The sequence below is a fragment of the Megascapheus bottae genome, chromosome 32, assembly GCF_031878675.1.
Source record: "Megascapheus bottae isolate mThoBot1 chromosome 32, mThoBot2.hap1, whole genome shotgun sequence".
Taxonomy (NCBI): domain Eukaryota; kingdom Metazoa; phylum Chordata; class Mammalia; order Rodentia; family Geomyidae; genus Megascapheus; species Megascapheus bottae.
The window spans coordinates 2116853-2130709 of NC_143540.1; the positions used below are offsets into that span (position 1 = coordinate 2116853).

Sequence of the window (13857 nt, forward strand, 5' to 3'; positions counted from 1 at the left end):
AGATATTCCCACGAGAAAGCCACATTTCTACTTTGTAAGCACTTTCCATACTGAGCACCAACATCTCTGGAAAGCAATGTCTACGACAAGTTTACCTCTCAATATCAAACGGTTCCACACTGTTGACCGATCACATTTCTAGCTTAACAATGGAGGGGCCCCGTTCCTGAAGCCGCACAAATGCACACTCTGTGCTAGGACACAAAGGGAGCTTTCACCCTGCTCCTACTTCTACTTGAGAATACTAAAAGATATTTTAAAAAACCAAAAGCCTCGGCTCTGTATGCTTAGTGCACTTTCCTCCTATTTGAAAACTCAGGTTCCACCCTAATGACTGTAAAAGTGTCAAGCGCTTCCAAAGAATACCACTGCAAACGTGCTCGCCACCTGTCCGTAACAACGAACCAGAAATTAAAATCTCTTCCTATTGCAGAGAAAAAGGAGTGTTCTCCTTTATTCTTGGTTCTTCTGAAATGTTTACATTTAAACACATCAAGTTAAAAGCAAAGAGAAACAAGATGAAGGCCAGAAACCAAACTCTTATTTATTCACCGGAGAACAAATGAAAGAATCAAAGTGATCCTCTGCCCAATTTCTAAAAGGAACTCTCCCTCCAGGCCTTGACTTTCCCCGGACCACGGAAGAAAAGGAAACTGTGCATAGACAAGAAACTGAGTATGCTCAAAACTTAAGATTCTTACTTTTGATTTTCTTCTTCTTCTGATTCTTCATGCTGGTCAAATAACTCCCACTTAGAAGTTGTTACCGCTGAATAAAGGGGAAAGGATGAAATGCCCCAAGGTAAATGACATGTTTATGGCAGCACACAAGCCCAGCCTTGGAAGTCTTTAATTACAGAAGTCACCTAGGTTTATTCTTTGAATAGCCAATTCTGTTTGCTAAGGAAGTCTCTCTCTTTCCTCACACCTCTTTATTTCTGGACCTACAACTATGAGCAAGGAAGCACAAGACACAGGTCCGAAGCTGCCCCTGCAGCTGCTGAGCTGTGTGGGGACGGCCCAGAGGTCTCTGAGCAACTGACCACTAAGTCACCTCCACGCTTCTGCCACCACGCCTCAACCGGAGACGTCTTCCATTATGAAAGGCAACGCCAACCCCATGAAAGCTCATCCTCGACACACGATACAGAAACGTTATGTTTTAAGGCAGACAAACTCTCTACGTGACCCTGAAACACCAAGGATCTGTGCACAAATCCTCCCTCCATCTCGCCAGTACCCGGGGTGGACCCCAGGCCTCGCACCGTGAGCCAGCGCTCGGCCCCCACCGCATCTCCACCCTGCGGCTCCGGGAAGCTCCACTTACCCTGCGCCTCCAGTTCAGACTCATCTACAGCTTCCCACTTGGATGGGGCCACCTTAAATATCGGCTCGTTCTTCTTCGAGTCTTCAGTGGCATCCACTGTTGGAAAGAGAGGAACCCTAAGTTACCTCTGAGTACAGGGATGGCGCCCACAGGGTGCATGGGAAAAACACCTATCCATCTGCACTCAGAAAATACAGGCCGGCCTCGGACAGAGGGAGGAGTGAAGGGCAGGCTGGGCGCCCACTCCAGGGGCCAGGACCCTGCGTGTGCACGTACAAGGCACGCCGTCCAGGTCGTCGTCCAGGCTTTTGATGGGCACGCCATCCAGGTCGTCGAGGGGGGCTGCGTCTATGGGGATCCCATCCACGTCCTCCAGAGGTGCGCCGTCCAGCTCCTCCTCGATGGGGGCGCCGTCCAGGTCGTCAGGCACGTCCTGCAGAACAGGGGCCGGGGGACACCTGCCTTCACTTGCTGGCCACCCTGGTGGGCACCCATGCTCCCAGTTCCACAGGGACCTCTTCAGAACACCCCCTCTCTCCACACCGGCCCACATGGCAGGCCGACACCTGCTGTACCTCATCCAGCAAGGGCTTCTTGGTGCCCGGCACCTGCTGTACCTCATCCAGCAAGGGCTTCTTGGTGCCCGGCACCACCAAAGCCACATTTGGTCTTCCTGACCCACAGCCGCCCAAAGCTCTTGGGGTGTTTGAGGAGGAACAAATACATCAAGAAACCAGATGATCACACACACACGCACACACATACACACGGTGCCACCGGCGAGGAACAAACACATCGAGAAACCAGATGATCACACACACACACACACACACACACACACGGTGCCACCGGCGAGGCCGGTTCACTTGGAGAGGCTCCTGCACACAGAGCTTGGGCTGAGCTCCGGTCCCGAAGGGAACTTGCAGGGAAGAGGGAAGAGCGCGCACACGAGCCACCAGTGGAGGAAACCGTTCCTCTAGGAAGCCCAACCATAGAGGCCCCGGCCAAGTCCCAGGGAAAAACAACTGTCTGCAGGAGTGGCCTGCAGCCAGCCACCGCGCTCACCATCACCACACAGAAACATCGTTGCACATGTGTGCTGGTGTGAAGGGACGTGTGCCGATGGGTAACAGAGGCTAAGGCCGGGTGACCTTCTCCCCCATCACCTGAGTGCCCTCCCGGCACTGAGGGGACAGTGGTTCTTCACGAGCACGCGCTCCGTGACCACGTGAGCTATCCCACCCTCGGCCAGACAACTGCTGTGAAACGAAGGTGAGCGAGGCAAAGCTACGCCCACGGGGGCAGGTTTATTACATCTTCCTCCAGCGTGGGCTTGAGCCCTGAGCTCTGTGACACTGAGGCACAGCTCCACTCCTGTTTTCTGGAGAGGAATCTCATACGCTTTCGTGCCCAAGCTGGCTTTGAACTGTCAGCCTCCTGAACAGCTAGGATGACAGGGGTGAGCCGCCAGCGCCAGCTTTAAGTGTGCTTTCAATGCAATGACAGAGTCAAGGAAACAATGGATTTGCCCAGGCCCGGGTGCTCTGTCCTCCAAATCTGTGACAACCCTTTCCACGTCAGCAAATAAAACAGCCGCCAGCTTCCATAGGATACAACTCCACGGTCGTGTGTAACTTGGACTCCTAAGCTCTTACAGCTCTAAGTCATAATTGCTTTCCCTCAGAGCACTGTTACTTGTGTGTGTGTGTGTGTCTCTCTCTCTCTCTCTCTCACACACACACACACACACACACACACACACACACACACACACACACACACACGGCACCTCACACACACACACACGGCACCTCCCCTCCCCCACACAACCTTCAAAACCAGACCACGACAAGACGCATACCTCTGCTTCCTTTTCTTCAATAATGTTTACAAGTCCTAAAAAGATGTTCTGTAGTTTGATCAAAAACGGTTCAGGATAGATTGCCCAGTCTTCCCACGCTCGGAAGCAGGTCATCACCCTTTGCTGAAGAAAGAAACAGGCGGTGAGTTCCGGGCCTGTGTGTCTCCAGCTCGAGTCTGTATGAATGGCTATCTTGATCTGCTAAATTCCCTCTACGTGGACATTCTTTTCTAAGTAAAATTTTCATTTGGTATTTTTAAAAACGTTAATGATACCTTTCAGCAAATGAGGGGAAAACCAGCAAAAATAACGGACTACAGAACCACTTAAGACAGACACCCACCCTCCCGGCGTGTGCTGTGAGCCACATTCTGAGAAGCAGACAAGGGGACTTGGAGTGTGGGAACGCAAGTCGTGGCTTCTGACCTGGCTTCTGTAAGTTCCCGCAAGTTGTAACTTACGGTCAACACTTGAAGGTCTAATAGTTTTTAAACAGAGTTGCTTCAAGCACCTCTAAAATGGTAACTACTGGCCATTTTTCCAAGCTTTTTTTTTTTTTTTTTTAAAAAAAAAAGGAGCCACGTTTTCTTCCCATGAAAAACTAACACATCCAAGCCAGGCACGATGGCTCACGCCTGTCATCCTAGCCACGCAGGAGACTGAGATCAAAGCCAGCCCAGGCACTAAAGTCAGTGAGATTCTTATCTCCAATGTACTGCCAGAAAACCGGAAGTGGCGCTGTGGCTCAAAGGGTACAGTGGTAGCTTTGAGCTGAAGAGCTCAGGGATGGTGCCCCCAACTGACGTCCCCCACCCCCAACCCCACCCCGGCAGAAATAAATAAATAAATAAATAAATAAATGAATGAATGAATGAATAAATAAATAAAAATAACACATCCAGTCAGTAGTTATTCTGTGGCTCTGACTGGCTTTTCCTGGTCAAGCCTAAGAGGTTGGAGAAAACTTGCCCTCCAATGCCCTCCTCCCACCTACTAAACACTAAGCAAGGGAAAAATAGTAAAATACACATACCTTAAAGTTTTCAGATTGTAAATGGCCTTGAATTGTACGATAGGTAGCATTGAGGTCTGAAAATATCTGACATAACTTTGTTTCAAAACTGAAATTTAAATAACATAGTCTTTAACACAGAATTGGTTTAAAAATCCCTATCCTCCTTAGCATGCTAGACGACAAAAACCCCGTTTGAACTTAAAATACCTATCCATTATTTGAGGAAGCCTTAAAAACCAAGAGCTAGGGGGCTCTAAAACCATAAATGACTTGATGTACACCCCTATTATTCTGAATGCTTCTCCTGTGAAGTCCTCACGTCTTAAGTTCTCTCCATTAGCAAACTTTACACCTAGGATGCTCTGAGCCAGCTAATCTAATTACAAAGTGACGGGACTTGAGTCAGGTGGAGCAAGGCTTATGAGCAGCAAAGAGTAGGAAGGACCTGGCGTCCACCTGTCATTGCAGATTCTATACAGTGGATACGCAGTGTAACTCCACTGCTGTAGAAAACATGAGTAAGGAAAAATAATCCCTACACAAGACCTTTCTCTCTGCTACTGCTGATATCGTTTCAGTTGATAATGCAATAGCTAAATAAGCAATAAAAGTGAGGTTATTTTAACTCCTATTTGTGTGCTATTGTCAATAATTAAGAGTCTAAGATAAGATCAAAGTTTTATAAGATCTGGTTATTTAGCTCACAACAGAGCAGTCTAAAGTCAAGCCTACTTTTTAAATTTTTACAGAATGAATTAACAAAACAATCTTTTGAACTCCTCAACTGTTACATATAATACACGATCTGAACTCCTTACTGTTACATGTAACAGTTTGTTGTTGTTTCAGAGTATCAACTGATACCATTATACTTACAATTTCCTATAATACGAAGCATTGGCAACTTTGGCTGAAGAGTTGTACAAAACATCAGAAACCAAATATAATCGGGCAATCTACAATACCAAAAGATAATACAAAATAAATTTAAAATAAATGCAATTAGCCAATATTTCATCTGAACAACAAATCTGTATTCGCATTTCTTGGACTGAGTGGCATCTGGTTAACAGCTGAATATAAATAATCATTACTAATTAGAAGTTGAGAAACAACATCACAAATATGGCTCTAAACTTGTGTTACCAACCAAAGCAGTTTCCCAGGCAGAAGAAAAATAAAACTACACAGGAAAGATCTCATTAGTGACATGTTTTAATGCAAAAAGGAAATCAATGACCATCCCAAAACAAGTCGACTGCCGTCTCCTGCCAAGCCTGGCTTTCCCAGGCTGCTGGGGAAGGGACTGAGCCCCTGGCGCCAGCATCGCCTCCTGTAAACTGAACATGCCCAAGGTGAAGGGAAGGCGTACCTTTTTAGGAAGAGGCGTCTTCAAGATGGACAGGGACTCGGTAATGCAGTCCACTATTTCCTCAGCAGCTTCGGCGTTATTAAGACAGAAAACCATGGCATCTCCAATATCGTTTTTCCTCGGAGTTAATCCCCGCAGGATCTCCTCCAACTTGTCTCTCTGTCTGAATCGAACATTTTAAGCTTATAAACATCTAAATGCAGATTTCAAGTACCATCAAACGTTTTTTCTTACAAATTAAGAGCCAAGATTGAATAGTTCTGTAGCACGAACTCTATTAGTTGAATTTTGTAAGAATTTATCAAGAATAGGGAAGAAGCAGTTGAGGATTTTGGCTTTCAAAAGAAGCATGCTTTAACCTGTGGCACTTTCACAAGTCTCCGAGTAGGCGACTCCTACTCTGCCTGCCGTGTCTCGGAAGCAGCCCTTCCCAAGCCGAGGACGAGGCTGTAAACAGCTCGCGTGTGGCAGGCCGTAGGACTGCCAGCCATCCTACCGCAGGAGGGAGCCATGAAGGACGGACGGGTAAGGCCGCAGGCGGGCAGGCAAGGCTGTGGTCTACAGCTCCAAGAGGGAGCCCGCCTCTGCTGGAGCCCGCTCCTATCCCCTCACAAGAGGGGCGGGCTGGGGTCCTCCACAAGACCCTCCTGGCTGGTCTCATGGTTTAAGAGCGCACCACTGATTTGATCCAGGTCACCAGGCCGCACGCCTGTACTTGCCAAGATCGTGAATTATAAAGTACACAATAGAAGATGTCATATTTTAAACATTTGGAAGTGAGAAAAAAAATCATTTCATTTTAGAGTTAAAGCAGTCGTGGCTGTTTCAGAATGTACAACAGAAAAGGGAGCGTCTTACTCTTCCTTCAGCGCCCCCTTTTTACTGGGCTCCTCTACGAACGCTTCTGTCTCCTGCTCCTCTGACATTCCATGAAGGTAAGGGTTCAAGGGCGGTGGCCTCCAAAAGGACCCATTCTTGAACATACGAAAATCTTCTGTCCTCCATTTAGTCGGAGAGTCTCCCTAAAGCACGTCCAAGAGAGTTAGTCCAAGTTCTGGTAACTCACAGTCCAGATCAACTCAGGAATTTCATTCTACTTGCCTGCAGAATGGAATAAAGCTTCCACCTGTAATAGACATGGGCTGGTGTCTGGTTTTCAAATAAGAACCTACGTAAAACAAAACAAGACATTAAATACCACATTCATTCATAAGAGCCATCCCCTGTTAAAAGTAAACCACAAAGACTATTAGCCTAGTAATAGTAAATTCTAGGGCCCCGGAAGACCAATCCTCACCCAACACGGTCTGTAACAGACCTCTCTCCCCCCGGCCCGCCCCAGGCTGCCCCCACGGCCACTGTTAACTGTGGGAAGGTGTCCCGTGCTGGGCGTCCAGCTCATCTCGTGCACTGTTAGAAGCGGTGGTTTACACTACTTAATGAACATTCAACTGGTGTCCTGGACACTCGACCAGCTCAGAAAATACACCAATTCCTTCCTAATCCATTTCAACTATACAACTCTCACTGGAAACTATACTTTGCTCTTAGAACAACAACAGAAAAAACTGCTATGAAGTTAGATCAAAAAGGGCAACTGACCTAAGCACGTTCTAGTCTATTTACTGAGACCCACTTCTCTTCCGTCTGCAGAAACAATCCTATACTTGTACTTAACACCACTCGGCGCTGAACGTTTTGTTCTATTAGCAGATTTTGTCAAAATTGGTATAGTAGCACAGTTGTTACAGTATCCACATTTTTAGAAAATGCACACCTGAACATAGGGTTGTTGATTTCTCTGTTCATAATCATAGCTTCAAACATCGGCCCTTCACGTACAACAAACTCTATCATTCGATGTATCAGAGCGAGCAAATTCCTACAACAACAACACAGTTAAAGAAAATGGATTCAGACCTACCACTATAGAAAGCTACACTTGATCTAAGTTACTATAATTGTGCAGAAAAGGATAACTGTGCTAACTAACACAGAATTGGAACCTATGTTAACACCTGTGCATTAAGAGGGACCAGGGGGAGGGGAGGGGGAGGGCGAGGGAGGGGGAGGGGAGCCACAACACAGCATCACAGTAGTAAGACTGAATTTTCTAAATGCCACTCCATTCTATTTTCCAAGTGGAAAATATTAAATTCTGAATCACAACTAATTGGAAGGCTGCAAATATATAAGAACAGTAACTTAGAGCTTGAATGTTATTGAAACCATCTAAAAACTTGTACATTACATGTTTTAAAGAAAATATTCCTAACCCAAGCACTTTGTTGTAGTATTAAAAAAAATATTACAACCATGACTACAATGTATGAAAATGTAATAACTACGTAACAAATTTAAGGCCTGATTGAACAAAAAATCCATCCAGTTGCAATGCTTTTTTTCTGTGAGCAAGCACCAGGTGGAGTTTTCATTAAATCTGACCTTTCCTGAGGCAACATCCCTTTGAACCACACTTGAAACTCATTAGGAACGCGGAACCTGCATGGTTCTGCCTGTGTACGAGCAACCGATGGAACCATTTCGCCAAAGCCATAACCAGTCCTCACCTCCCAAAATAAGGGGACATGGCGAGATGGCCCTCATCTTCCAATGTTGAAGTCAAAAACAAATGTGAGTAATCTGGTACTCATTTGATCGTATGGATTCAGAGAAGCTCTACCTCTTAAAAATCTCTAGTAAGAAACTTCAAGTGTAATTTCAGACACTGATTGTGCTGTCAGGCAAAAATGAGTCTGCTGCTGTTTTTACTGCTGAGCTGCTTTCGAGTTCTCCTCTCCCCAGTACCCTAGCGTGTGGCGCTCAATAACAACGGGAGCGCAAAAGGATATTGGCTCGTGGTATAAGGCAAACACTAAGTCACGTCTTTAGCATTCCCGGCTCAACTTAAGTTCATAGAACTGCTAGGATATAAATATAGTTATAGAACAAGACAGATTGGTTTTGGTTCTGTGATGCCCTGCTTCAGAGCACCTGAACAGTAAAATCATCTCTTATGTTTAGCATAATTATTTTGTCAGTTTCAAATAAACCTACTTAAGTGGACACTAAAATTTCTACATAGTTGTGGAAAAGAATACTTTAATTCTGAAGGAGGTCAAAAATCATATGCAAATTTAAATATTTACAAAGGGGAAACTACACGTGTAAAACACTAGTTCAGCAACTTTAATTGGTCAAAACAAACCAAAAAAAAAAAAAAAAAGGAACTTAAACTTTAAAATTCTTTTTCTTTCATGAAAAGCGTCGGCTTCTGCAAGTATGCAGTCTGTGATATCCCAATGAAAGTGGAGTCTCTGCTTCCACAGTGAGTGACATGACTTTAAAGAAAGTCCAACATTACAGCTCGTATCAGCCAAATTAAAGCTGAGGGGAATTTTGTGAATATATTTAGATCTGTATGACCACTTCCAAGGTGGACAAATGTTACACACCCATAAACTTGTTGTAAATTAAGTCAGAATGAACTTGACCTCAGGATTAAAGATACATGAAGAAAGAATTTAGCAAGTTTAAAATCAATGCATTCATTCTAATGCTAAGTTAAGATTTTTATAGCCAAATGTACACTCAAAATTTTGTTCAGAAATAAGCTGAGCCACACACATGAGGTTTTTACTAAATATATGGTTTTGAATACTAAAAAAAAAAAAAAATTCCTCTCCATGCTTTATCATCAGTGGAAAAAATAACCCACAATAGTTTTAAATAGGCTTGTAACCGATAAAAAAATGTATTTTTAGAAATTTAAAAGCTCCAGTTTTTAAAAGTATTACATATGATTATTTAAAATCAAAATCTGACAATTGGTTGTTGGTAACCTGAATTCTACTTAAGTAATGTATAATTTTTTCTTATTTTAAAAAATGGTTACTTTTCTACCAAAATGAAACAGTGTAGTACAAAAAGATGTTATGTTTTAAAGTGCATTATTTTATTTTTAAAATGGAAATCATCTTATTCTGGGCAACCACCACCACCACAACAATTTTAAAAAAACAAAAAAATAAATAAAACAAAAAAAGAAAACTAAAAAAAGAAAATGGTCTCTCATTTACTATAAAACCACATTTATTGGATTGATCGTACCAATGTCTGGTCAAAACCTGTATACTTTCCCAATCCATCCCATGCTGCTTTCCTGGTCCCCCGCTGCCGCAGACAGTTCAGCTGGTGTAGATCACCAAGGCCAAGGTCAAAGAGAATTTGGTATTTTGTGTTCATTTAGTATTCAACCAGTGTTGTGTTCCTGTGTTTGGGAAAAGGCTTAGCTTGACTGAGCAAGAGCACAACCTACAGCATAAATTCTTCCACATTAATGGTATATTGAAAAAGAAAACAAAGAAGAAAAGTAAAAGTGACCTAAATAGCTGTTATTGTGGGGAAAAAAAATAGTTCCTAGTATGTCCAGTGTCCATGAATAAAATTTCTTCTTAAAATCAATCAGGGGAAAAAACAAAAACAAAACGATGCCTTCAGTAAGGAGAACTAAAGCCAAGGTTGTATTATTAAATGCACAGTTCAGAAATTACAAAAAATGGATTGGGTCAAATCCTAACATTATCTTAAATGCACAAAACATTTAAAACACCTATGTCCCCCTCATAATAGTTTAACATTATTAGACCAATGACTCAAGATTAATCTAATAAATATTCTAACTTCTACAGCTATTAAAGTTCCTACGTTGGTACCTATACAAACTAAAAAACATCTTAAGACTGCAAAATATACTATAAAGTTAGCTGAATTTCACAAATCCCCCCCACCCCAAAAAAAGTACTGGGAAGGAACCATTGCTCAGTCAAGATGTTACCTTTTCCTCAACACCATTTTTTTTTTTAATTCAGAAGGGGATATTGTCTATATTTAGATCAGTAATAATAAAGAAAAACATGTACCTTTCTGTTGGGATAACCACTTTGACTATGGCTTGCGACAGAGTCTGTATATGAAGTCACATCAGATAATAAACATAGAATATGTGAGTATTGTTAACAAGTAACAAGCAAAAATATACATATGCATTGAAAATACTACACATCTAATGACAAGTTTTGCAGGCAATCACTGCATTTGCAGTAATTATACACTAAGCAATTACATAAATGCAAATGGATGTGTTCAGCGAACAATTAGTTCACCAAATGCAAAGAACCAGAACATTCCTGCCAGAATGCACCCCCAATGCACTGAAACAGTACTACACTGAGAATTATCAGATAAAGATTTTAATTTGTGAAATCATTAACTGTTTGCCTCTGACCACAGTTGGCTAACATGTTCCCAAGCCTTTAAAACCAGCCCTGCCATTTTAAGTGTAATTAAAACTCATACAAGAACCAACAAATTCTTGTAACTTCAAGTTGGTTTATGTTTAATAAAGAAAAATACTCACCCTTTGCTTTTTAACTAGTTTAACTTAAAAAAAATACCACATACGCTCTCAAGTTTTCTAATACCTCAAAACCTTGAGAACTAAGTTAGCTAGCTGACACCCAAACCATTTATTTAGGTTAGGTGGCCTTTCTAATTGAAAAGTCATTTAACCAAATACAAATTATCACTTTCTCAGAACAAAGTAAATTTTAGATACTGCACTTAAGCAAACTTGGATACAACACTGGACAAAGGGGGTTAAAAAAAACTTAATAAGTAGTCAAAAAAGAATGGTAGCCATAAATAAAAATACGACCTACTATTATTGCAATAAGGTTTCCATGGGCTAAGGCAGGGAACACATCTAACTTATCTCTTTAAAGAGTTGCCAAACAGAATAAAGACACATATTTTTCTCTAAAGTTGTTGAAAAGAAATACTACCAGATTTAGTATTCACAATTAGATTCAGACCTATGTGCGTTTGTAAGTTACCTTCTCAAAGTCCTCCTTGTTCTTGGGCGGAGGCAGCATGGGGGCGTTGGGGTTTTTGAGCCGCTCTCGGGGCTGCGCGTTGAAAGGCAGTCCAGAGGGAGGGGGTGGGAGCGTGTGCTCCATCATGGAAGGCGGGATGTATATGGGGTGAGGGGGGATTGGTACTGCTTTTCCCCAGCCCAACTTCATCTCAAACGACATAATCATCTTCCCTGCAAAAGGCAAAGATCACGTGGGTAAGTCTCCAAAGAAAACAGAACTGCCTCCAGGGGGATTTGAACTCCGTGTTGGCTTCCCAGCTCTGGGGTTCAAGTCCTCTTTACCGGTTGACTTCGATTAGAGCAGGACTGGGTGTGACCTCCAGGCCTCACACAGGAAAAGCAGGCACTGTACCTCGGAGCCCTGTCTCTACATTTTGTAACTGGATATCTGGATATGGAAATGCCCTTACCGTTTAAATTTTTTAAGGCTCTTTCAGCATCTCTTCTATTCATAAAGGCTACAAAGCCACAGTTTCTCTCTCTTGCTCTTTCTTCGTCAGTTCTAGGCCACATAATTTTTACACTAGCTAATGGTCCAAATCTTCCAAATTCTTGGCATAGCATTTCTTCATTCATCTAGCAAAAACAAAAGGGAGAAAAGATAAACCTATACAACAGGAAGCAAAGTCGCTTTTGCTAAATGAGAAGCAATACATTGAGACCACAGCCTGCCTGCCAGTCAGGGAACTCTACACAGGCAAAGGGTCACCCTTCTGAACATCCAGCCCACTTGACCTCCACAGGACGCCTGGGCTGGAGGTCTGACTTGGGTGGCCGTGCAAGCCTGAAGTATGCCCCTACCTCCTTCCTTCCTTCTTGTTTACGATCCTAGAATGAAAGCAACCTTTTCCAAATCAATGGTGTGCTGGGAACCAGTGACATTTTTCAGATACGAGTGGTTAGCATATTCAAGTTAAGGAATGTATAAAAAACTCATCACCTCTCTTCTTTCTAGCATCCAGTTATCTGTGTCACTGAGCAAATATAAAAATGAAGGCCAAAGGGCCGGGAGTTTGGCCTAAGGGTAGAGTGCTTGCCTAGCATGCACGAAGACCCGGGTTCAATTCCTTGGTACCACATACATAGAAAAAAGCCAGAAGTGGTGCTGAGGCTCAAGTGGTAGAGCTCTAGCCTTGAGAAAGTCCAAGGACAGTGCTCAGGCCCTGAGCTCAAGCCCAGGACTGGCAAAAAAAAAAGGCCAGGGGCCGGGAGTTTGGCCTAGTGGTTAAAGTGCTTGCCTAGCATGCATGAAGACCTGGGTTCGATTCCTCAGTACCACATACATAGAAAAAAAAAGCCGGAAGTGGTACTGGGCGGGTAGAGCTCTTGCCTTGAGAAAGTCCAAGGACAGTGCTCAGGCCCTGAGCTCAAGCCCAGGACTGGCAAAAAAAAACAACAAAAGGCCAAAAGTATCTAATTTCAGGGGCTGGGAGCATAGCCTAGTGGTAGAGTGCCTGCCTAGCATGTACGAAGACCATGGTTCCATTCCTTGGTTACCACATACATAGAAAAAGCCTCAAGTGCTGCTGTGACTCAAGTGGTAGAGCTCTGGCTTTGGAAAACCCAAGGACAGTGTTCAGGTCCTAAGTTCAAGCCCCAGGAGTGGCAAAAAAAAAAGTACCTAATTTTAAAAAGCATTCTAAAGCCACGTTCTTGCAAAGGCACATCATGGGTGGGGCTAACGTCCACGCCCCGTGTCACGATACCTGTGGGTTGATGTTTCCAAGGTATAAATTAGTAGTACTCGGGTCTCCTACATCATGGGAGCCAGGCGCATAGTCGTCAAGAACTAGGGCAAGAGAGCAGAGTTACAACCTGCCAACACCACGTCTGGACAATTTCTCATGGAGGAAAACAGCAAAAAACTGTATTACCACCAGATGATCGATTTCTTCTTGAAGGCACATCCACTTGAAGGGGAGAAAGGAAAGCCACGGTCAGTGTTTAGAATAACTAGTGGTGAACAGACACATTAAAGTAGACATCACTTACTGGACCGACGCTGGCCGTCCGAGTCTGACTGAGGGGGCTCAAACCGGCTCAGCCTGCCTTTGGTTTTATGTCTCTCGTCACGCTCTTCCTGAATTCTGTTCAAAATAAGAATGCACCAAGCTTTCCTTGTTTCTAGTGAAAGGGAACAGGCTTACCCCAATCTACTCTTTGTAATTAATACCAACAACGATAACGGAGCCAAGTGAACACCTCCACTCTAAGAGTGGCATGAATAAATTTCTATTACTCTACCGACAGAAAGCGAGTCCCACTTTTCAAGTGAAGAGAAAATGTAGCCATAACACCACTGACATTACTCTCTGACCACTGAGGACAGGACACCCAACTGCTTCCCT

At 43.5% G+C, this 13857-nt stretch overlaps 1 protein-coding gene across 6 annotated transcripts in view; it reads right to left on the reverse strand.

The window, feature by feature from the left end:
- The window catches only part of U2surp (U2 snRNP associated SURP domain containing), a 37805-nt gene that overhangs the window by 11430 nt on the left and 12518 nt on the right, over positions 1-13857 (reverse strand). For 4 of the 6 annotated variants that reach the window (XM_090323349.1, XM_090323347.1, XM_090323350.1 and 1 more), the window contains 16 exons: positions 13502-13596; positions 13384-13419; positions 13216-13298; positions 11920-12085; positions 11469-11680; positions 10497-10540; positions 7352-7456; positions 6676-6742; positions 6433-6596; positions 5575-5737; positions 5079-5158; positions 4221-4308; positions 3188-3310; positions 1603-1759; positions 1327-1422; positions 702-768 (listed from right to left, as the gene is read on the reverse strand). In XM_090323349.1, coding sequence (XP_090179475.1) covers positions 702-768; positions 1327-1422; positions 1603-1759; positions 3188-3310; positions 4221-4308; positions 5079-5158; positions 5575-5737; positions 6433-6596; positions 6676-6742; positions 7352-7456; positions 10497-10540; positions 11469-11680; positions 11920-12085; positions 13216-13298; positions 13384-13419; positions 13502-13596 — 1746 coding nt within the window. Of the gene's footprint in view, positions 1-701; positions 769-1326; positions 1423-1602; positions 1760-3187; positions 3311-4220; positions 4309-5078; positions 5159-5574; positions 5738-6432; positions 6597-6675; positions 6743-7351; positions 7457-10496; positions 10541-11468; positions 11681-11919; positions 12086-13215; positions 13299-13383; positions 13420-13501; positions 13597-13857 lie in introns of those variants that run through there. The other 2 variants (XM_090323348.1, XM_090323352.1) reach the window with 2 other exon arrangements.